Source organism: Panthera onca, chromosome B1 (assembly GCF_046562875.1).
Source record: "Panthera onca isolate mPanOnc1 chromosome B1, mPanOnc1 haplotype 2, whole genome shotgun sequence".
Lineage (NCBI taxonomy): Eukaryota > Metazoa > Chordata > Mammalia > Carnivora > Felidae > Panthera > Panthera onca.
Genome location: NC_138342.1, coordinates 92,087,159 through 92,112,352, shown reverse-complemented (window position 1 = coordinate 92,112,352; position 25,194 = coordinate 92,087,159). Strand labels below are relative to the sequence as shown.

Here is a 25,194-nt window from a genome sequence, read left to right as displayed (position 1 = left end):
TATCTGTCCCTGCTTTAAAATGTAAGCACTAAGAAATGCAAGACCTATCTGTTGAGTTTACTCTTGTATTCCAGTACCTAATGACTTATCCATATTCTTTTTAAAATTGTCCAGGTCCTAAAATTTTAGGCCTCTCCCTCACCCAAAATAGTACCTGGCACATACAAAACACTCAAGAAAGAATTGGTTGAATGAATGAATGAATGAATGAATGAATGATTAAAAATCCCTACCCCTTCCCTGTCTGGAATTCTTCAGACTGGGACTATCTGCAATTCTATCAGTTGAAAATTTCTCTAACTCCCCAGAAAGAGTAAGAGAGTTTCATTCATTCTCTCCTCCAATCACATTGTCTTCTAACATCTAATTGAGAAAGTATGTGAATTTCCTATAGAAAAGGAGAAGCAAAAGAACCTGTATTTTGAAACTCAAAGTTTTGAAGGGGCCACAGGTTACAGGAAAGGAAAGGAGTAACAGGAAGGGACAAGGCCAGCAGGTGAGACCAGAAATGCCAAACACAAACCACCAACCTTCCACTTGTGCTCTTGGCTATATCTTTTATTTCTCTTCCCAAATATCAGATGGAAGCGGGCTTTTCCTCCAGAAGAGAGAAAACTCTAAAACCTCAAGGGCACCATCTTATTTGCTGGGATGGCTGGGAGGTGAAGGGACAGAAGTGGAAGGAGTTCCCCCTTGTTTCTCCACACTCACATGCAATAATGAAGTGAGAAGACCTTCTCCCTGAGAAAATTTACAGGATCTTAGGAGTTCAGGTATGCATGATAAGGCCATTTGGAAACTCCAATAGCCTGAGGATCTGTGAAGTAAAAGAAAACAAGCATGGTGTCTCAATTTTTTAAAGCCTGTGTTTGTATCACCCAATCATGATAATCATAAATGTCATAGCACAGAAACATCCATTGAGTTCCTATTATTTATAGGTGCCTGAGGGCCATTTGGTAATTCACAGATACTACTGTCTAATATACCAAAGACCTTTAAGGTAATTTGTGAAAACATACTTAATGCCATTTTAAGCTTTTTCTGCCTTGAGGATTAAAAAATGAAATTCCTCTGTGGAAAGAAAGGAAATACTCCTAGGATAGGAGTGATTGAATGTCAAGTCAATCCAGGTGCAAAATGTACCAACTATCAGCTTCTATGAGGTCAGTGGCACATGTGTTATAGAAACATAAGAGATGAAAATATTTCCATAAACCTGTGGTCCCAACCAAGAAGCTGAATGGGCTTGAAAGTTTTTCCAGTATTAAAACAAGGGATCTGAGCTTTAATGCTCTCCGTATTGATTTTGGTAGCATTGTTGTTTTCAACTGTTAATCTGTTAGTAGTCAGATACGATTTCTTACTAAGAGACAAATGTGTACATAGATGTCTTTTCTTGAATGTTACCTACCTACCTAGTATACACAAATGGATAAAAATGTGCTTCTCTATACTATGATTTTTGTTTTTAAAATCATTTTGCAATTAAATTGGGCCCGTGAGATCCTGTTGCCTAGTCGTGCAGGACTGTGGAGGCTTTGGTTTGGGTGTTGAGATGCAGGAGAGGGGAAATTCTCGGGCTTCTTTGGGCAAAAGTAAGTTCGTGAGGTGGGGGTGTGAGGAGTTCAGAACAGACCATTTGGATGTTCACAAATGTCAGGGTAGCCATTCCAGTATGTTGATAATTTTAGGATGGGAGGTTCTGAACTGACCACAATCTCAGGGACCGTTAAGTGCTGCTGAAGGTTTCTTGCCGGGGTTTCTTTCGGGGGAGCACGTGAACTCCGCAACGCAGTCACTGCCAACATGACATATCTCAAGAGTGACCACTGTGGGCTCCAACTTTGCAGTTGAAGAGTTTAAAGTTGAGTTGCACCTGGAAGTTAAATCCCCAATGATTCCTAGGATTACCAGTACAAAGGATTTTTACAGCCGCCACTTTTGTAGCCAGCAGAGTTAATGTTCTGAGATCACTGGCCAGTTGCTAAAAATTAGGCACTCTAGCAAGTCAATAGTTATCATTGAAGAGCTTCAGTCCATATGTGTCTATCTGTCCAACCCCTCTAATTTCTTTTTTTTTTTTTAATGTTTATTTATTTTTGAGAGAGAGAGAGAGACAGAACATGAGCAGGGGAGGGGGCAGAGAGAGAGGGAGACACAGAATCCAAAGCAGGCTCCAGGCTCTGAACTGTCAGCACAGAGCCCGATGCAGAGCTTGGACTCTTGAACCTTGAGACCGTGTAACCCAAGCCGAAGTCAGATGCTTAACCGACTGAGCCACCCACGTGCCCCAACCCCTCTAATTTCTTGATACTGGTGGTTAATTGATCTCATTTGAGAACTACCATATTTCTGATGCAAAAAAGACTGGGGTGATGGGGGAGGCTGACTCTCAGAGCCCTTATCACATAAAGTTCACCAGACAAAGAGCTCACCAGATGTTTCAGGCCCTGTAATTCTCTGGAAAATTCCTCAGAAATTTCCCTTGAGGTCTGTATAACCCTATCTTTAAATATATATATATTAACAAAAGCAGATTTAGAAAGGAATATCTTTTCTCTCCTACCATCTCTTTCCAGTGGTGGTATTTGAGTGATCTCTTTAAAAACTAAACTCTTTTTGATAGGAGTGAGACTTGGCTCAGGGCCTATCACCTAGTAGGTATTTGTACTTAATAAATATTTGTGAAATGAATATTATTTAAATTTACTTTCTTTGGTATTGTGATTAGGATTCTTCAATTACTGTGAACAACTATGAAAATTCTAGAAAAAAACAACTGTCAGTGTGCTGCTTAAAAAGGTTACAAAAATTCATCTGATGGGTTTTAGAGCCATAAGCCCAAAGGAATAAATTGGGCATATAAAGAGCCGCAACTTCTGATATATGTTTCCTCTCTTTTTGAACTCACAAAAGTTTAGGGCTGGAATCCTGAAGGACATTCCCAGTCCCTAAATTTAAGGATGTGGAAAACAGAGTCATAATAACTTTCTCTCTCTCTTCTCTCTCTCTTTGTTTCTTTTCTCCCTCCCTTCCTTTTATTTTGTTTTAGTCTGGGGGTTGGGTGGGAGTGGGGGAGACTGTTTTTACAATGTTGACCTTAAAGAGCCAGCTATTTTACCAGCAAAATGAGTTTATTTAGGAATAGCAGAGAATTGCAGTTCAGGACAAGCCAACTCTGGCAAGTCCAGAGAGCAGAGGGGAGGGGCTTACTCTTAAAGGGGAAAGGAGAAAGCTGGGAGGGGCTGTTATGGCTTCTCATTGACTGAGTGTGGTGGTTTCTCACTGCTGGGCTGTTGCTAGACCCGGAAAGATTCTTCCTCACTCCTGCTGGAGTATGTAAATTAAGCTTCTTCCTGTTGGGGATTTCAAGGAATGCTTCTTCCCATAGGGTGTCGTGTATGAGAGCTCTCCCTTCAGGGCTTCTGGACTCTTGTTTTTAAAAAGATTTCCATTATTTTCACAACAGATATCATGATATCATGAATATCACAATATCATGATTCAAGTACTCTTCCAATGAAATTTTCATTAATCATCCCTCAGAAAAAAAGAAGTTTGGTTTCCTCATGTGGCTATGAAACTTAGTTAAGACTGTGCAGCGGAGTGAGTGGGCCAATGCTATTAGTCTTAGCACTGAAATCATCACTGTCCTAGTAATTTGATTAAGAGTTTTCTCAAAGCAACATTTTTTGTAGAAACAAGATGACTAATCACTTTGTGTGATCTTGGTGAGTTTTTTGGCTTCAACACTAATCTTTACTACTGCCCACCTTTATCTTTAGGTTCTTTTGAGTTCATACAACTCCCCTATTCTAATTTTCTGCTGTGCTTAATTGGGGTCACTAATGGTAGCACTTTATCTCTTTGTTCCCATTGTGAAAGTCCAGAAATCAGCACATTGTTCTTTCCAAACATAGTTGAAAATTGTGGGCCAGTCTCCACTTGCTCCGGAGTACCTTAGATAAGATCCCATCAGTAGCTGAATAAAGAAGATAAGGCAAAAGCAGAAAGTGTACCAATCAAAAGACATTAATTCTGTAGAATTTAGCAGAGCTCTAAGGCTTAAAATTCAGGGTCAAGTGTTCTCATCTAGCACAACATTGATGCATAGACAGGTAATTTGCTTCATCCAAAGGTTCATGAGGTAGGAATTATGGGTAGGGGAGAGGCACAGGCAGGAAGGCATCTTGGAGGGTGAAGACTCCAGACTCCAGACTGAGTCCCTAACTCAGAGTCCTTCATGCTTCCATGTTCAAGATTCTGAATCAGTTCTTAGGGGATGGGTCCTAGACATCAGAATTGTTTTAGACCTTCTCGGTGATTGTAATGTCCAATCAGGCTAAAAACCAGTAAGCTAAGAAAGCCTGGTAGGGAGTTTGGGATCAGCACTGGGTAAAAGGCAAAAGCACTGGAGATACAGTCAGAGGATTCTGGTACTTAGTAACCGGGTGACCTTGGGCCGGTTCCCTGCCCTCCCCATGCACATGTCTTTGTCTCTATAACCAGGATAATGGTGCTTCATGAAGTTGTAAAAATAAAATTTTAAAATGGAGGAGCTCAATAAAGTTCTTCAAATGTGTAATATTGTGCCAGTGTCTAGCACAATGCTTGCACAAAGTCAAGTACTTGTCAGTAAGAATTGAAGCTGGCACTGTGGTCTGAGAATCAGGGTGATGCTAGGCAGTGACTGCCTTCCACTCGGGCCCTGATGGGGCTAAGTTGTTCTAAGGAGATGAAATAAATTCCTATATCTCAGATTACAGCATAATAACAGTAGCTCAAATAAAAGTAAAAAAAAAAAAATCCTGTCTTTTATGGCACACTGTGCAATCTTGAAATTTCAAATTAAAAGTAAAATGTTATGAGTTCTATAGCCAGGTATTGCATTTCTTTGGGGAAATTCTAATTGAGATCTATCATGTTACCAATTGCCCTTATTATTAATATTTCTTTTAATCTCCCTACCCATCCTTACTCCCACTCTGCCAGGCTATTTTAAGGTTATTTTTTTTTAATTTTTTTTTAACGTTTATTTATTTTTGAGACAGAGAGAGACAGAGCATGAACGGGGGAGGGTCACAGAGAGAGGGAGACACAGGATCTGAAGCAGGCTCCAGGCTCTGAGCTGTCAGCACAGAGCCCGATGCGGGGCTCGAACCCACGGACCGTGAGATCATGACCCGAGCCGAAGTCGGACGCTTAACCGACTGAGCCACCCAGGCGCCCCTAAGGTTATTTTTTTTAAACTTGAGCCAGCATTTCTTTGCCTTGTCAGATACCTGGAGCAAGTGTGTTGTATTATATCCACATTGCATATTTCAGATGCATGGACTGTACCCCACACTACTTTCTAAGCAATATTCAGACCTCGTAAGGCTTTTTCCTTTTTTAAGGCTTAGATTTACAAGTTAAGAGAATAAACTGATACATCAGGAAGTGACTTGAAGTCAACCCATCCTACCAAACACTGAATAAGAACGTGTGTTTGAGACTGAAGTTTTCTGACTTATCAGGGGGATCTGTGGTGAGTGGAGAGAGCATCACAGAGTATATGCCCACTGTCTGTCTGTCAGGGAACCATATTACCCGCTAAGATACCTTCCCTGTACTGCAAGACTTTCTGCACCTACAGCTTCTTCCACGAAACCTTCAGCTCCAGTAGATTCCATGCTGCAACATGTAACTTTAATTAGGATTCATGAATATCATTATCTGTGTTACTATTTAGCAGTTAGGTACTATTACAAGAAATGCAGTAGAAACTATTCCATGTTCAGGGCTTAAATGATAGTTTTCCAAAGAGGCCTTATCTATCCTCCCCTTCCTATTCTAAAGTAGGCTCTGCTTTTCTACTCGGTACTTTTCTGTCTTAACATGTACCTAAGTTTGAAATGATTTATTTCTGGTCTTTTTCATGATGATTGTTGGCTATGTGATTCCCCTTTAGACTAAAAATTCCATCTAACGTGTCTGATCTCAAGGTGCCTGGGTGGTTCAGTTGATTAAGTGTCTGACTCTTGATCTCAGCTTAGGTCGTGATCTCATGGTTAATAGGTTCAAGCCCTGCATCGGGCTCCATGTTGGCAGAGTGGAGCCTGCTTGGAATTCTCTCTCTCTCTCTCTCTCTCTCTCTCTCTCTCCCCTTCCCCTGCTTGCATTCTCTTTCTCTCAATAAATAAATAAAAACTTAAGAAAATTAACATATCTGATATCTGAAAAGTAAAATGGTCATTATCTAAGTAACATTTAGACTTTTAATGTATCCTTTCTTATTAAGAAAAAAATCCCAAGGATTATTTAGCATCAGATTATAAATGTTAGAAATAGACATTAAAAATCAGGTTTCTAATAACCTCTTTAAAAGAGCATTACATGGCTATTGTAAAACAATTCTAATAGGAGTCATTGCTAACAGCTGAAGGGTTTTTTCCATAAATATTTTTATAGCCATCAGTACATGTACAGGTAACCTTACAACCTTTTTTAGATGTACACCAGTTGGATCATACCACATGGAATGTTCTGTTCCTTATATTTTTCACTTAATCATCCTGTATATTGGAGCTTTTCCATGTCAGCACCTAAGGCAGATGTACCTGGCATACTTTATAGTTACATTGTGTCTATTGTAATTTATTTTACCTTTCTCGCATTAGTAGACTTTTAGATTTTGCAAGTTTACCTAAATGGTAACTTCCGTTTCCAACAATGGAAGTATTACATAAGATGTATGTGTTTTCAGTTTTGACGTATATAATACGCAATTTTAGCCTCATGTGTCTTAGTCTACAAGTTGTTTGCAAGACTTTGTAATGGAGATGTCTGATTAAAAATTCCAATCAAGATAAATGAGTCAAACCTAGAAATGATCACTCAGTAAAAGATAAAACTGTGTACTCTGACTTGTTAGTGGGGGAGTAGGGGAAGTAAATTATCAAAAGTTACGATGTATATTCCCATTTAACTGCTGGTTTATTGGGGAAAAAAATGCACATCTTGATGCTTGATGATCTGTTATGTTAGTATTGAAAAGTGCATTTTTAACCCAGGCTAAATACTAAGCTAAACTAAAATAGGCATTCTCTATTTAAGGATGCCTGCCTTCTCCTTCAGAGAGGTTTTAGAAGCTGGATTGCACTTGGTCAATAGAAACATGATACTGACATTCAGATGCCATTATTCCATACCGTAAGCACCATAATCATGTATCACCTCCTGAGTCTAAAGACATTAGAGTAGATTTTTTGGTTGTTGTTAATTTACTTTAACCCATTCTGGGATCATTGAATATTCTTCCTACTCTGAAAATTGTCAGAGTCTATGACAAATGGTAGTTCCAACTTTTGTTATCAGGAAAATCAGTGACCTCTACTATGTTTATAGAGTTACTACTGTTAGATCAGCTGTTGCCATGTTTTGACAACTGACAAAATCTCACACTTTTTTCCCGCTTTTTCTTATTATAGGATACAAGTATACTAAAACATTTCATTGCCCAATCCTAAAAGTAATTACCCCTTTGGTTATTGAGTTAATAGGGTGAGGGACTTGGGTGGCTGGCACTTCAGAATAAAAACCTTTCAGAAACCTTGTTTTGATTCCAAAATACCTTTCATTTAAATCGAAGGCCAATGAGGGAACAATGTAAAAGTGAATTTATCTACCGTTGACATTCACAGTGAAATAACTGAAAAGATGAGTGATGATTTATACCTAAGAGTCTTTCTACCAAGGGCAGAATTCTGAAATTCTGTGGTTATTGCTGAGATTATTCCACTTTGACTTCCAGATGGCAGGAAAATTGGAAAGCTGGAATACAGAGTTATTCACCCTTTTCTCAAGGTTGACAAATGATTAGGCCTCATGGTAAGAGCCTGGGTTTGAAAGAAAATTTGCCATGTCTCTCACACTTCTTTAGAAAGGACTCTAATTCTTATGCTTGTAAAAGAAAACAACTAATACAACCTGAAAATGAGAACTTGTTTTCCAAACTTGTACTCTAAATGTTTCAACATCTGTTCAATGTAGCATGTTATATATCCAAAGAATCCCGACCAAATACATATGTGTACTCTCCCAGTTTTTTCCACCAGGCTCAATGCTAGTGTGCCATCCATGGGCTGACTGATCAGGGATTAATGTTACATCTCAACTTCACACTAAAAAGTTTATGTAAGGCCTTGCACGCCAGTACAACTGTGATTGTTTATTCATTATAGCAATTGTAGCTAAGCGCCTATTTAAACAAATTTTTTTTATTGTCAATCTAATATATGCTTGCTTTAAAATAGTCAGAAATGTATGTAGAGACGGTTCCCTTTTCTACCCCCAGAGTATCATAATTAATAGTCCAATAAGCATTCTTGGTACCTCCTCGTGCCATGGCAAATGGCTAACAGTGAAGAAACAGACTTCTTCTGGACAAAGAATCTAGAACATTTGTTTGAGAAGCATCTTAAGCTAATCAGGGCTGTGGTTTCCCCCAGATCCCCATTGTGCCTAATGTAGCGGAGAGAGAGTGGAAACATCCACCGCTCCTTTCACGAAGCTCTTTCCTAGTCCCTTCACTATTATAATCAAAATTGGACCTTGACACAAAGAATTATGTATTTCTTTTAAAAAATGCCAGTGTGACCTTACAGCTGGGAAAGGACGTGCTAGAGCTCATTAAACACATCTGCCCTCATTAAACACAATGGCCCAGACTCTCAGCCGGTTTGAGGCCCTAGATTTAGAATAATCTTTTATCATTTGATTGAAAGATAAATTTTACATGAAGCAGATGCTTCTCTATACCAACAGTCTCTCCTTCAAGATGTTCTATGGAAAATGCTGATTTCACATCCTATTTTGAATTTGCTGCTTGTCGCTTGTTTTGTGAAAAGTTGGCTCATGAAACACTTAACAATAAACACCTTCTCTAAAACACTTAATAATATGAACAATCATCAGTGCAAATCAAATTCTCTGTATATGTATTTTCTTGACTTTCATTCAGGGCTAATTAGCTTTAACCTCTTTTGTCTGACACAGTGAGGTTAGACAGGTAAAAGTGCTTTCCCAAACTGAAGAACAGACCAAGTAAAGTGGCATTAATAACAATGATAAATAGTAATAAAGTAGTAATAATATAACAAAAACTGTTTTCAGTTATACCAGAGGCTGTATGCTAACTAAATACCTTACTTATATCGTCCTACAAAATTCATAGAACTAATGTGCACGTTAGATAATAACATTTCAGAAAACAAAAACTTAGAGACGTTAAGTCACCCAGCCATGAAACTAGCAAGTGAGAGCGCTGTGCCTGGAATTTGTGGCTCTCATCTGTTGGAATGGGTTAGAGTGGTTGAGAGTGTTGATGCCATGTCCAGGCATGGCCAGAAAGAGTGTCAAGATTGATCAGGAATGTCTGCCATTGGTAGAAGCGAGGACCGGGGATAGCGGAGCATGGGTGGCATATTTGTCTTTTACATCACAGTGTCTCTCAAGATGACGTAACTTAGGGAGGGAAGAATGTCTCTGGATCCAAAGTATATTTTGATGTATAACAGGGCCTTGTGCCCACTTGTACTAAAGAGCCACATGGTTCCAAAGTATACTGTGGCCGAGATGTGCCAGGGGCAGAGCTACTGGCTTCCCACAGATAACAATCATCCCATTGGCTAAGCGGCTCCCTGATGGCTCTCCAGCAGGAGCATTGTCACATCACAACAAAGTGCCTTTGCCCGCAGACACATGGGCCTGATGGCTGGCACTGCCGGTTTCCCTGAAAAATGCACTGTCCTCTGTTCTGAGTCAGCCTTATTGTTCAGAGCTTAGGGAGTGAGGCTTAGGCCCAGATATGGGACAGTAATATGTGTGATACGCTCGTTGCCAGCAATATTGTGGCAACATCCTGATACCTAAACTTTTAATTCTGCAGTGCTCTGAGGTGACCTCCGTCTTCCCTGACCCCCAAAGCTTGAACACCTATTTATCCCCAAGTCAAATACCACCTCCTCTGAAGTCTTCCAGGACCACCACCACCACCACTCACCAGAGTTACTGGTTTGTGTCACCTCGGCATCTAGGACATTGCCAATAAATATTTAACAGTTGAAGGAACAGATTAAACCGTGCCGATACTTAAGAAATTGGACATGAACTACCATGATTTTTGAGACTCGAGAAGGTGAGAGGACAGTGACTTTTCCAGAAGTTTGTCCTCGGATCTGCTCTGATCACGGGTGAAGTAGAGTCTAGCCGCACAACCTAGTAGAGGAGGGGCTCTGCTTGCTGTGTTCAGGGGGCCGGAGGTAGCAGGAGGGATGGGCTCTGGACAATATGCTGATGGTTCGGAAAAGTCCTAGACCAGGGACTAATGAGCAGAGACTGATACGTGTTGAAAGCATGTCACTTGTGTGTTTCTCTGCTTTGGGCTTGTACAACAATCATTGATGTATCTCTCACTGGTTTATAGAAAGCAGATAACTGACGTAGTAAGTTGTAGCTTGACTTAGATGTATTACATAGCCACGGAAATGTTAACTAGTGTTCAAAGGTCTACCGAAAATCAGATCTGGTGTGTTGTGTCTGCTGGGATGCAAGTAATAGAAAGCAAAACCCCAAAGGGCTTATACAATAAGAAAGAAAGCTTTATCAAAAACAAGAAGCCTTGCAGTAGGGGCATTGGTTATTCCCGCAGCTCCCTCACATTTTGAAGGGATACTTTGGCATCCTCTCAGAGGCACTTTTGTCTCCACAGTAGCTCCCTCCTGTTTGGAAAGTAGCTGCTGTGATTCCAGGCAATTCACAGTAAAGAGCAAGTAACCTATCCCCAAAGGCCCCCTGCCAGCCCTGTCTTCACATCACAGTTGGCTAGAAGTGGGAAGTAGGTCAATACCCACCCTAACAAATCACTGGGAAGGGAAATGGGATTGCTAAAACTTGCTTAAGTAATTAGGATTTACTCCTAAACTGAAGATAGTGTCACTTTCTTGGGAGAATTATGAGTTGGGAGAGACAACAAAATCAGGATTCTTTTGATATGGAGAAAGAGGAAGGGGTTTGGCAACTTCTCATAATTTAGCCGTCATCTGGTGAGGTAAAGACAACACATAAAAAATCAGTTCGGGTAAGACAGAAACAGTTCCATTACCTGAGTTTACCAATGAAATCCAATCCTCCACACCCAAATTAGGACAGTTTGTTGACTGTAAAGACATAGGTCATTCCACTAGGAGGGGACATTTCTTTGAGATAAGAAAGTGAGAAGGAACAGCCTTGAAAGAACAGGGAGAGAAGCCCCCTAAGAGGACATTTCTTAGGCAAAGTTCCTAAGGCAGGAAACTGAAAGGATAAGAAAGCACTGGAATAATTGGCTCACAGTCACCCGGAAGACAATGGCAGGTGGGAAGGGTAGAGGTGGGGGACAAAGGGACATTCACAGCCTTGTAGATTGTGTTAAGAAGCTTGGGGGTTTTATTCTGTATGCAATGGAAAGCTACTAAAGGATTAGATAAATCCTAAGCAGAATCATTTTATATGTTGGAAAGCGTAACTCCATTTAATGTAGGCAGTATATCCTTAGAGAAGCTACTTATTAAGTCCCAATAAACTGTTGCCAGGGGAGCCTGTGTGGCTCAGTCAGTTGAGCATCTGACTTCAGCTCAGGTCATGATCTCACAGTTTGTGAGTTCGAGCCCCGCGTCAGGCATGTGCTGACAGCTCGGAGCCTGCAGCCTGCTTCGGATTCTGGGTCTCCCTCTCTCTCCGCCCCTCCCCCACTCACACTCTATCTCTCGCTCTCTCAAAAATAAATAAACGTTTTAAAAAAAAAAAGGTGCAAGGAATTCAACTTCTTCACATTGGTTTTATGCAAAGCTGACCTTTAGTTGGTAGATGCCTGTTTATAGACCCTGTAGCCCAGAGCAATGACTTATTTGGAAGCAAACTCTTAAGACATGCCGAATAAACAATAGTGCCTCTGAAGAGAAATGAAAGCTCCTATTTCCCAATGTGGTGAGGCTGCTACTCACTTCAACAGTTGTTCACTGGTTAATCTCCTAACTGACTTAGACCTTTGAAGGGGATGCTGCCAGGAAAATGATGGCCAAGCACATCTCCCCACATGGTCTGCCAGCTTTGCTTTGTCATGCGTGTGGTCTGCATGGTCTGGCACATATGCCTGGGGGATCAGTCTGTAACAGAGGCTGCCTGTTCCAGCTGCAAAGGTGTTTCACACCTCGGGTTGCTTCACCGAGTTCAACACATTCCAGAGCTCTCCTGTTTCCTTAAAGGCTCCTTAATAAAAATGTCATAAGTCGGTTTGTTTTTCAACAGTCTTTGAGTACCTATGCCTGTGTGGAGACAAACACATGACGGAGTTTGAACAGTGTTAGTATGTGGTTATGGAGAGCTCAGAGGAGTGAACCTGAATGGCTTCCTGGAGGAGGTGACAGTAGAGCTGAGCCTTCTTCTGGCTTCTGTGAGACAGATTAGAGTAGAAAAGGGTAACCAATGATATTAGTGGTTTAAAGGCTGCTGCTGGGGTCCAAAAAGATGCCATGGAGGTCTACATTGATGAGGCCAGTCCAAAAGTAAAGGAAGAGTTGGTGGAGAGAAATAAACAGATACTCAAGCAATACAGCCGGGGACTTCGAAAATGATTGGACATAGTGATGTGGGAAACAAAGGCAGAAGGAAATGGCGGATAAAATTAAATCTCCTTATAACCTGCAGCCCATTGACAAATACTTGAGGCAGGCGCAGTAAAAGGTTCTCCAGGAACTCCCTACTGTCATAATGCTAATGCTTTGCTAGAGGGAAAAACAACCTTAGCTTGACAATAGCTAGGCCTCCAGGATCCTGTGAGTCTTCTTTAGCATATGAAAATCTCTTTGGAAACTTCCACTGGACTTTACCTCCCGCAACTTCATGGTATGTAACCAGTCTCTCCTCGTGGTCCCGGGGCAGCTCTTTCTGCCCACAAGTCCTTTCCCCATGCTTCAACAAAATCACCTTTTTGCACCAAAGATGTCTTCAAGAATTCTTTCTTGGTCGTCGGCTCCAGACCCCTCGCCATCGCCCCAAAACCTCATCAATAGGACAGACTTGAGATGATTCCAAGAGTTTTCAGCCAAGCCCATGTCCTCCCCAAAGGATAGTTCTCCTCAAGCTGAAACACAGAGGTCACTAGACTTCCTCGTGAGAGCCTGCCCTGGATCCATTCCCCTTGTCCATGGCCTTTTGGGGGTCTGCTGATGAAGAATAAGTGGCATTGTGTATGGTTTTCAGAATAAAGCACTGCGAAGAAGTTTTGTTGCTCTTGCTTACAAAACATTTTAAGATGCTTCTGGGTAAATGCAAATGATTATGAGTCATCTATACCTCTTTCCCACTAGCGGCAGACAGTCTTCAAAGTGTGAGTAATGTCAGAAATGAAATTATTTTCCTGAATGTTGTTTCTTTTCTCTTTTCGTTATGAAGTATATTCGGTGCTCTTCGAACTGGTGCTTATATGGTGTACATTTTGATGACCAAAGGCCTGAAGCAGTCAGTTTGTGACCAGAGTTTTTACAATGGACCTGTCAGCAAATTCTGGGCTTATGCATTTGTGCTAAGCAAAGCACCCGAACTAGGTGAGTGTCTTCTCTCCTTCCGTTTCCACCCCCACCCCCCTTGGTAGCTACACACCCACAGTATTTATTTTAAAACAAAGAAACGATTTGAAGGCCCTGTTTTATTGGTTGCAGGAAAGTTATAATTAATGAATTTGAGAGTTCTTAACTAACTTCCGCTATCTTCTTCTCTCCCCTCCTTCCTTCCTTTTCAATAATTGTTCATGGTATATACAAAGAGCAAAATAGTTTATGTAAACATGCAGACTTCCAAACACTACTGAAAATACACTGCCAGAGCATATAAAATCTATGTGGCCCCTTCTGTCCAGCACATTAGCAGCTGTGCTAAGATGCAAATATGGAGGAAAATTCACAATGCAGCAATTTCCCAGTCCCACATGGAAGCATACTTTCATCCTGCTGTTAGATTCAGATCTAGAAACTAGCCTTTCATTTGGGTATCCTCATGTTCTAAGTAACAAATGCTAAGCATTGGTTTCTGACGTTTGATTTTAATCATCTAAGGAACGGGCCTTGGAGAAGAGGAATATGGCCCACCTTCTAGAAATTAATCCAAAATAACTCCCAGTGTATGTAGGGTGTTTTTTTTCTTCTTCTTCTTCAACTCTTTAATGGTCTTGAATACAAGTGTGGCATAGGTTAGCAGAAACTGTGGAAAATTTGTGACTAAGGATTTGACGTGGATGTAGTTCACCAATATCTTTACTGTCGGAGAAAGTGATCTGCTGGTGATCATAAACTCTGGGTTCATCCATGAGCAGTACTGGTCATCATCTCAAAACTGGTTTATATCCTCAGGGAACACCTACTCTCTGGGTTTTTTAATTTTTTATATGGAGTTAAGAATTGTATTATTTAGTTCAAAATATTTATTTATAGATTGTATTCCCTCTCCTGTTTCTCCTAAAAAGGGGGTTAGAGGTTGTACTTTCACTGTAAGCCATGTTACAATACAAACTACCCAGAGTCTTTCTTTAAGGTGTCCCTACTTCATATCCTGTGTCTGTTCACAAGGGATGTGAGATCTCTCTGATGTGTATGTTGACAATCTACCACTTTCTACCAGCTGCTTTATATATCCTGCCTACAGAGAACTGGCAATGGATTTGAACTATTGGTTTGACTATTAGTTTCCCAAATCAAAGACAAGGAAAACTTCAGAAAACCTTTCCTAAGAAAAGCAGGGGTATGGAGAGGGGTCCTCTCCAAAATAAGTAGATCACCGTTGTGTGTGCAGAGTCTATGAAAGCAGACTTAGGGTGAAATGCATTAGTATGGATGTATTCATTCATTCACTTAATATATTTATGTTAAGCACCTACAATGGATGTTTAATAGAGTCTGGAATAGAATGTCTAATCCATCTAAAAAGAAATTTAGAATAGGAGTTTTATGAACCAGGCCACAGGACGCTATTTTTTTCATGTTTGAATTGAGACCACAAGCTGTCAAATCTTAGACTAGAAAAATGTTTTCCAAACTTGGAGCCATACACAGTGCCTAAAACAGATGTGTTTTTAGGAATTTCAAAATTCTATGGGAACATGTTAATTTTGTGTTTGCATTTATAGATGAAATAAAAGATTGTCTTGCCAGATATATTTCTTTCATAGTGATGCTTTAGATTCATAGAATTTCTGAGGCAGATTACTTTTTCTCAAACAGGGGTTGGTCTAAGAATATGAGCGTGCATTCTCATGTATTCCCCTGGGGTTTTGTGACATTTTCTTTAAAATCCATACATTATTAATGTTTGAGAACTATTCACTTTGAGAAATATCATATCCCTTTGACTTAATTTATACTGTATAATAAGGATCCTGAACCACCCCATCTTTTTTGATACAAAACTGACCATAAATATATGAGTACAGTGAATACTTGAAACATGTAACCCCCCCCCCCAACATGTTCACCACTGAACACTCTTCACAATTTCTACCTTACTACGCTCAACGTATTTTTTTTCAAATCAGCAATGGTGCTTCTATGCTTCTGGCCCTTAAGCCTTAAATTGCAAAGAAACAAACTCAGTCTTTGCTTCTAGAAATCCTTTTCCTTGCAAACGCTGCTTGTCTGTGTTCTGAATTTTATGCCATTGTATTTGAGGGACTTGAAACTCAAAATAGTCCCTTCTACCTTTAGAATAATTTATCGAAGAGCCACCTCAACCTATCTATAGTGGTCATTTTTCTTCAAAGACATGAGTAGACCTCTACTGTCTGTCCTCCTATCTTCTGTTCCACATTGACATCAAAGTTTTAGGATGGCGGACAGAGTTAAAATTTCCAGACTAGAACTATTGGTGAAGCATTTTAGAGGTGTTTGTGCTGTTATCCTGTGTCTTGTTAGAGTGTTAGTCCAGGTGATGCTAATTAATCACCTGTCTTATTTAATCTAGACCCAAATTCACCACTCCCCACTGCCCCAAGGTAGACCTTATAATTGAACACAATTCTATTCCCTCTTGAGCCCAGAAGGAGCTGTACTGTAGTCCCTTGTGCCAGTGTTTTGATAATCTCTTTCCCTAAGAAGCCTCATGCATCTTAGTGGGTTGTAGGTTGGATATCAAACACTCCATTTCTTAATAGTTAAAATATAGAATTGAAGTGTTGACAATGGGCTAAAGAGTGGGGGGCGGGGGTGGGGGGCGGGAATCCTAAACTTAATCTGGTTCTTTAATGACATTCTTCATGTAGTTTCAGGTTCATTATATACATATTTTCATGGTCAGACTGCTTTGTTTTTCTATTTTAAAATATGTTTTATTTCCTTTTGAATAGTCTGGAGCTCATTGACAATGGCCTTCCCAAACTAAACTGTTGAATCAAAATAGATCCAAAAATCAGTACCAGTTGAGTGCCTCAAGAGATCACCAGCCCCTAGCCCTAATTCAGTGAACATGTTTCTTGAATGCCTTCTTGTTCATTTTGGAAGTTAAGACCCTTTTCAATTTTTTCATTCTTAGAAAACATTGTTTCTACCACTTAGTTAAGAAAGATTCATCCACAGGGCACCTGGATAGCTCAGTCAGTTAAGCGTCCAACACTTGATTTTGGCTCAGAGCATGGTCTGATCTCACGTGGGTTTGATACCGCCTCGGGCTCTGCGCTGACAGTGTGGAGGCTGCTTGGGATCCTCTCTCTCCCTATCTCTCTGCTTCTCCTCCACTCACTCTCTAAAAAACAAAAAAAAATAATAAACTTAAAAAAAAAAAAAAAGGAAAGAAATAAAGATTTATCCACTTGGATTATTTAGAACTTTTCTTATTTTTAGGTCCTAAGCTCTGCTGTTCAGTACCCTAAGATTCTGGACTCCCTTATGTGCAGCAGAAAGAAAAGGTTCCTGTGAGAAGGAACAGTTCTTCTGTGTCCAACACTGAAACTCTGTTTTCCCACTCAAACCTACATGCCTGCAGTTTTCACTATACTTTTCTTTGGGGGCTGATGGGGGAGGGGGGAGTGGGGTAGGGATGGCAAAATACACATAATGTAAAACTTAACCATTCTCAGTATACAGCGCTGTGGCATTAAGAACACTTGAATTACTCACATCGCCATCATCCGCCCCTAGCAGTTTTTCATCTTCCCCATTCGCCACCACCCATCAAATCCTATCACCATTCCTCCTTCACTCAACTCTTAATAGCAAGAAGGGCTTTCTGTTTCAGCAGAAAACAGGGAGCTCATTTCAGTGAATTATAGAGTTACGATCTATTACAACAAATGAGGAGAAGAGAACCGCCAACCTGCTTTGTGTGCCAAAATCTTTGCGCGCCTACTGTTTGAATTATATGAAAAGCTGCTGAGATCTGCTTTTGTGAAAACTTGGAAACATCTGCTCTGAGTCTAGGTCCTTGCACAGTTGAGCTCGTCATTGTTTTTGAAACTCTGACTCAGCAGAGCTCCAGCTAACTCTGCGAAGAGGGGTATAGCCATCTGTGACAAACCACGCACAGTGGGCTGTCCATCTCCTGGTGACTGTGAGCAACCCGGGGGTTTCCAAATGCTGATGGGCTTCTCCAAAGCCGCACAGACACCTGTACTTAACAGGCACACAGGCTGAAGGTACAGTTCAGAAGGGACACTTAGGAATGAGAAGAGCACACCCTGCCTGCAGACTGAAAATAGCTGAATCAAAAGTAGTTAGACAGTGGTAGGGAGAACACGAACCAGCGGTACCTAAAATACATGATGTGGCTGAAGCGTCTGAGAGTCGAGAGTCCCGCTGCTGATTGTTGGCCAACATTCTTTCCATGATGCCAACCAGACCTTTGGCCAGAAAAGATTGGTTGGCCAACATCAAATAAATACACAATCCCTATCTTTGGTTTGCATTTGTAGGTCACTCTGTAGCTTTTGGCAGGCCTGTCAATACCATACCATGGCATGACGGGCTCATGACAAGTCAACTGTGAGATTATGTTGTTTCCCCAGAAGAAAAATAATTCATAACTTCCAGAGTGGTGTGACATTGCATCTCAGCTGCAATATCCAAAAAAAAAAAAAAAAAAAGTAGGTGGTCTTAAGGGAAGCCCTTCTGGAACCCCGCCAGTTTCCTCTTCCCCTTGCCCAGGAGAATCTACCATTCCTTAGGTCAGCAGCCTCCTTGGGGATACTAACCTTAATAGGGCATTGGAGACTAGCCCGGAGAGGCTCCACGACCTTTACTGGGAAATCCCATCTTCATTACTCCACCTGCCATCCTGTCTGTTCAAAAAAAAAATCATAAATGAAATCAAATTAATTTTGTTTTATAGCTCTCATGACATGTCCTTCACCTCCAGCTCCCCCATTTAAATGGAAATACCTAACGTGTCTCAGATCATGCCCCCTACTCGTGAGATGTGAGACTCCTACTTAGACAGGAAAAACACAAATCAAGTTTCAATTCCAGAACTCTAGGCCCCACTTTTGGTTCCCAGTTAGCTTATTCTAATATGGTCTGTCTTTTGTCCCCTATTACTCTCCTCACACTGAAATTGTTCTTTAGACAATACAGTTTTAACATAAAAGTGATGCTAGAGTTAAAAATCAAAAGAATTAAAAAGGATGAGGTGCTTGTTACTTTACAGCAAATAACTTTTATTGCAACATGGTTGGATGTCATGGTGGATTATATACATTTCTGTTCATGCTTCGAGACTCATAAAAAACATCTTCTCAATTATGAATGACTGAATTTGTTTTTAACATATAATTCCTTGGACTTCTACCTTCTTTCCACTTTGAACAAAAGTAAGCTAGAATTATTGTGTCTACATTATAGTTTACTGAGCCAAGGGAGGCACAAAGTAGTAATTACACAGAAATAGTGGATCTTTGACAGGCACACAAAAATAGCACAGCTTAACACTAAGAAGTAGACCCCGGGTCTCCTGATACCAGTTCTGTCCCTTAAGTATACAAGTCAGAGTAACTGTCACCATCAATCATTATCAGTCTGGCTAACATTTAAAGGCATAATATGCCAGACATCTCATAAGAGAAAAAAGGACTTCCAAGAAAATTTGATAATATGTTCAGAAATACAGCAACTGATAGCTGTCCTTTTCTGTTCTAAACACATATGAAGTGATAATGTCTAACAATTCTGTAGAGAAACAAACGAATAGCTCCTGCTGAATGAAATGGGACACCACCTATATTATTCCAACCATGACCATCAGAACCTTAAAAGTCTTACCCAGACCTCACGTTCTTTGACCTTTCCGAGTGTTAAATGTTTTAGGGCATCCATGAAGTATATAAGGGATAAGACATGGGTAAGTACTAATTCCCTTTGTGCTTAATTAGATTTCAGAATGAGACGAGGGGCCTTCTAGTTCTCGTTGTGCAAAGCAAATCAAATTCCAAAGGTCGCAAAGGATGTTGAGTTTTCCTATATCTGAGAAGAACCAGAGAGAAGAACCAGGAGCATACATCCTGTTTTTGTCCCACATCCCAATGTCTTTTCCACTTCTTTCATAATTGTTTATGGAATTATGTGTATTTGTGACTAAGCTTGCTCTTCATCCATTTTCACATAAGTTTTTCTACAGTATATTTTTTGGAATCCTTAAGGCTTTTCAGAGAATCATTACGTATAAATAGCATTTACCTACCTGAGCAGAATCCTAGCGTCTATAACATAAATTTCCTACCTTAGAAACAGGGGTCTTTTTCTTCAAGAGAATATTGTTAATAGATCCTGGAAAGCTTTCTCAAAGTTAACTCCATAAAAATGTGTGTCATTTTTAAGTTTTTAATCATTCGATTCATTGATATAAAATTTTCAGATATAAAATTTTACTTCAGCAAACTGGGTAAAAGGTGACTTTTCTCTCTCTGCTTTTGTCTTTTCCTCACATTTTACTTTTCCAACTGCTGTATGTCGAGGCTTCACATTTTACAGGGAGCTTACAAAGATATGTTTTTTAGGAGAGGAGTACCTTTTGTCATATACCAAAGAAAAATGGTTTTCCTACTCTAGAGAGACCTAAGGACATTTTGCTGAGCACTCCAATTCTAATCTGTTTGTCTCTATTGATAAATGATCTGAGAGAAGTCACTTGACTCTTCCAGACAATATTTCCTAAAATGTATGGCCGAGTTAAAAATTGGGTAGCATGATTGCTAATGGCCCTTCTAGATCAAAAGTTATTAAGATTTTGTGTAAAACAGGTTTCCGAAAGTAACATTTATCGAGTGTTTTCCATGTGTCAAGAGGGCATGTTGGTTATCTTATTTAGTCCTCGGACATTTCCAAGCTACTGTTGGTATCCCCACCATCATCCCCATTTTACAGAAACTGGAAAATCGTGAGGATAAGTAACTTGCCCAAGCTCACAGAGCTAGTGCCATTCCCGGATTCTAACCCCGTCCGTGCCACGCCCAAGTGCAAGTTCAAGATGCCTACCTTCTTGTAAAAATGTGAATTACCATTATGTCATGGTCAAGGGGCTCATGCACATTTTTTGCCTTCTCTGTCTTTCAGGAGATACAATATTCATTATTCTGAGGAAGCAAAAGCTGATCTTCCTGCACTGGTACCACCACATCACTGTGCTCCTGTACTCCTGGTACTCCTACAAGGACATGGTAGCCGGGGGTGGTTGGTTTATGACCATGAACTATGGCGTGCACGCCGTGATGTACTCTTACTATGCCTTGCGAGCGGCAGGTTTCCGAGTTTCCCGGAAGTTTGCCATGTTCATCACCCTGTCCCAGATCACTCAGATGCTGATGGGCTGTGTCATTAACTACCTGGTCTTCTCCTGGATGCAGCAAGACCAGTGTCACTCTCACTTTCAGAACATCTTCTGGTCCTCACTCATGTACCTCAGCTACCTTGTGCTTTTCTGCCACTTCTTCTTTGAGGCCTACATCGGCAAGATGAGGAAAACAACGAAGGCTGAATAGTGTTGGAACTGAGGAGAAAGCCATAGCTCAGGGTCATCAAGAAAAACAATAGACAAAAGAAAATGGCACAAGGAATCACACATGGTGCAGCTACAACAAAACAAAACACATGAGCAAACACAAAACCCAAGGCAGCTTAGGGATAATTAGGTTGACGTAACCCAGTAAGTTTATGATCCTTTTTGGGTGAGGACTCACTGAGTGCACCTCCATCTCAAAGGACTGCTGCTGGAAAACCCCATTCCCCTTTCACTGTCAGTTCTAGGACAAATGAGAACAAAAGTGAGCCAGAGGCACAGAAAGAGAGAGAAGTAGAAAGTAAACAAAGGCTATTAACACTATATGAAAAAAAAAACAAAAAACGTATTTACTAAGTGTTATATTTCTCTAAGAATGAAAGAAGTTTACTTAAAAAACCGTGCGAGCACATACACACACAATCCTTTCTAATCTTTTTTGACACTAAACTGGAGCCAATAGAATAGATAAAATGGAAGAGACACAGGGTGTGTATCTAGAACAATAATGCTTTTGCGAAAAGTAAAACCTTTTAAAGAAAGGTTAGTAGCTGTAGCCCCCAAAAGAAAAGATGTCTTAATCACCTCTCATGAAAACAGATGTAAACAATTGTATTTCAACTCAGAGAAAGACTGGTATCTTTCCCTTCATAGCACAGGCTCAGGCTAGTGTGGGTTTGCTAGAACCAAACGGGGCACAATACTTTTCCAAGGTTCTTCCTGGGAGGATGGAAACAACACAGCCCAGTTCCTCAAGGGGCAGCTCCATCATGGAGCATTTCTGATAGTTTAACTGTAATTTCTACTCAGAAATGAGCTAGAAAGGATTATCCTTGGTTCAGTTGCCCTGGGCTTTGGAACCGAAGAGTAAATACAGAATAGAAAAGGTAAAACTCAACCAAATGATTTGAAAATGGATTCTGTACTACCTGTGAAAAGATCCAGCCGGATATCTTGAGCTGGGAAAAAGGGGAAAGGACAGGAGGGAAAGTAGGGGGCCGAAGATGAATACAACAGACTACGCATACCCCTCTCTATTTGACTTCACACACACTCATAACTTTCCAAATGAAACCCTGTTGTACAGTCCATATTTTCTATATTTTTGTGAATTTCAAAAAGAAATCTGCAGGGCTCTTCCTGATATTGGGTGAACACTGTGTTTCCTCATCCTCTGCATTTGCTGCCTAAGCAATGCAGAGGTGTGTAAAGTGCCCTCTGCTGGTCAAGTGGAGATACTTCAACAGACACTTCATGGCAAGTTTGGCTGAACAGTTGACAACAAAGGGCCCCTTAGAGACTTATCCTTCAAATTTTAAATGATATAAAATACTCGTCATATTTTTGGCCAAATCAGAAGACATTCTTCCTGCTTCAAGTCCGCTTCAGAAATTTTTTTAAAAGGGACTTTCGCTCTGGAACTCAGAAAATCAATTTATTAAGAGCCATATTGTTTAAAAAAAAAAAAAAAAGCTAGATAATATAATATTATCTGTAATATTTCAGTCCTTTACAAGCCAAATAAATGTGTAAACATTCCTAGTATTTCAAAGAAGCAATTATGTAAAATTGTTCAATGTGATATGCTAGTATTCTAATTGGTTAAGTAGCTTCATGATTAGAAAAACTAGATGAAAACGATTAGCAGCTACACTGTGTAGACTATACACACATAACCACACGTACATGCACACAGATGTGGGGTACACTCAACTTCAAAGCCCAAATGCATAGAGACACATTTTCTGGCTAGCAGAAAAGGAAAACTGTTGTTTATCTTTCTTGCTTTATTTGAGAGTGTACAGTAAAAGGGATTTTTCAGATTATTTTTATATTATTTTAGCTTTAATTGTGCTGTCATTCATGAAACAGAGCTGCTCTGCTTCTCTGTCAGAGATGACAAGGGCTTTCTCAGCATCTTGTTTATGTGTGGAATTTAAAAGAATAAAGTTTTATCCCATTCTGTGTGAATGGCTTGAACAATGAACAAAGAATCCATGCAAACCAGGTCATGACTGATAGACCCAGGGTGGGGGTGGGGCTTTGCAGGGGAGGGAAACTGTTACATCTGTGTTAAATTATTGTGAACAGTCTATGATGTCTTGACATTGGTCCAGAGATGAGAGACAATTGACGGAGGGATGTATTGTGATATTAAGGCAAAAACAGGCATGAGCTAAAAAGGTGGGACCTGCTATAACAGCTACTAGGTTCTTAGGATGCAAATAATGTTATTTTGAGCTTTGAAAATCCATGATACTGTGCAATATGCTTTTTTTTTTCCTTATAAAAGAAAAGGAGCAGAATAATTAAAATGAGAAAAAGGCCAAATACAGCTGACTTGAGTTTAACTGAAGGACCAGTTAGAGCTTATCTGGTTGATTTAATTTAATTATTGAATCCATTGATTTATCATTGATCCTTCAATGCAGGTTAGAATAAGGAAATGAGCATAGACCTTAAATAGACTCTAAATGATGCTTCCAAAGCACTTTTATCTTGATACAGGTTCATACTTGTGTTCACTTGTGAGATAATTTAGAATTTTTGTTTACAGGTTGAATGTCTAATAAATAGTTTTTGAATTGGCTAAATATATCTAAAGGCTTTTCCAATGTTTATCATGGGAGGAAAAAAAACCTTAAAAAAAAAAATTCTGGTATTACAGTTTCAATACAATGTTTTTAACATCTTGGCTTGATTACTTAATTATATCGAGATAAGAGGCTGGACCACTAGCCCATGGCAAATCTGAATCCTACCAGAGAATTGACTGCCACATAGATAATCCTACTATCAGTTAACATTCCAGAAAAACTTGGGCAGGCAAGTTTGTAGAACTGCCCCTCTATGCTGCAATAGATTATCTTTCTATTGGAGATTTTCCACTGCATTCCAATCCCACCATGTTGAAAACATTTCTGGGTTGAAAAACAAACAAACATCCTTCGTTTCATATATAAGTGCATGCAATTTGATGCCTGAGGTCTGAGTATCAACCCGAGTCTACGAGTTTGCAATGAAAAACATTCTAATGAAAAACACTCTGGAGGTTTTATCTGGGCCTTCTAGTTTTGCTAATGAGAAAAGAGTAAATACTGTACTATTTAAATTCCTGCCAGGCCAAAGTACCAAATTAAAATCCTATATCAAGATTCTTATTCCAGATAATTTACCCTCACCCTTCTAGTCACACTCCACTATAAAAACTAGGGGGGAGGGATAGATTGCTTAAGGGGGAAGAAAGGATTGATTATATTACTCTCACTTCCCCACCTCTCTACTAATGTGGTTCTGGCCTGAATCAGAAACTTCATTTGGGTAGGAGTTTTGCAGAACAGAATGGTAGAACACTTCTGGGAAAGAGATCTACAGAATTTTTTTTTTTTTTTTTCTAAATCAGATGTGGTATCTTTGTGATAAAACCTGGCACATCAAAGAAACAAAGTGCCTGGAGTAAACTACACTGAGTAGAATGCTCCAGAAGTCTGGCCTCATTCCCAGACTGCAAAATTACCTGGGAGAGACAGCGTGCTCAGGTTACTCTCTTCTCTTTATTCTGATAAAACAGCCTCCCCTCAGAGACCAGGTGTCACACAAATGCCAGCTCCAGCACATCCTGAGGGCTTTTTTTTTGCTCTCTCTCGGAGTTGTTGGATTGGCCACGTGCTGATTCAAGAGAGCTGGTAGTGGAGTGGAGAAGATCCAGTAGACTTTGATCCCAGAATCGAGTGCTTTGAGATGTATGTGGTGGTCCATGCCTGTCTCTTTTAGACACTTGTTTCCCTGAAAAAGTTTCTGTCCCCAAGAGTGTAACTGTGTGAAAATTCCATGATGGAATCCCAGAACTTTCCAGTAGTTCAGGTTTTTTTTTGTTTCCACTGATATTTTGCTATCAGTTCAGGATGATAGTTCGTCCCGTGAGTCACTGTCTCCTGTAGCTTTGTTAAGTGCTCTCTGTCTCATACACAAGATCTGATTCTTTGCGCCTCAGACCCATTACCATCAAGAAGAGATTTTGCTGAGAATGCACTACAGGGTTTGGCCTGTAGTACGCACACACTGAAGTGAGAGCCAATAAAGCAGCGATACTCTCTTTGTGCCAACAATCAGTATGAAGTGTTAGGACCCAGTTTCCAACGTACC

At 40.1% G+C, this 25,194-nt stretch overlaps 1 protein-coding gene across 2 annotated transcripts in view; it reads left to right on the top strand.

Moving 5' to 3' along the window:
* ELOVL6 (ELOVL fatty acid elongase 6) overlaps positions 1-23,646 on the top strand; it is a 145,228-nt gene extending 121,582 nt beyond the window's left edge. For both annotated transcript variants that reach the window (XM_060654433.3, XM_060654431.3), the window contains exons 4-5: positions 13,477-13,628; positions 20,607-23,646. In XM_060654433.3, coding sequence (XP_060510416.1) covers positions 13,477-13,628; positions 20,607-21,031 — 577 coding nt within the window. In that variant the 3' untranslated portion in view covers positions 21,032-23,646. The remainder of the gene's footprint in view (positions 1-13,476; positions 13,629-20,606) is intronic.
* Positions 23,647-25,194: the final 1,548 nt, after the last annotated feature.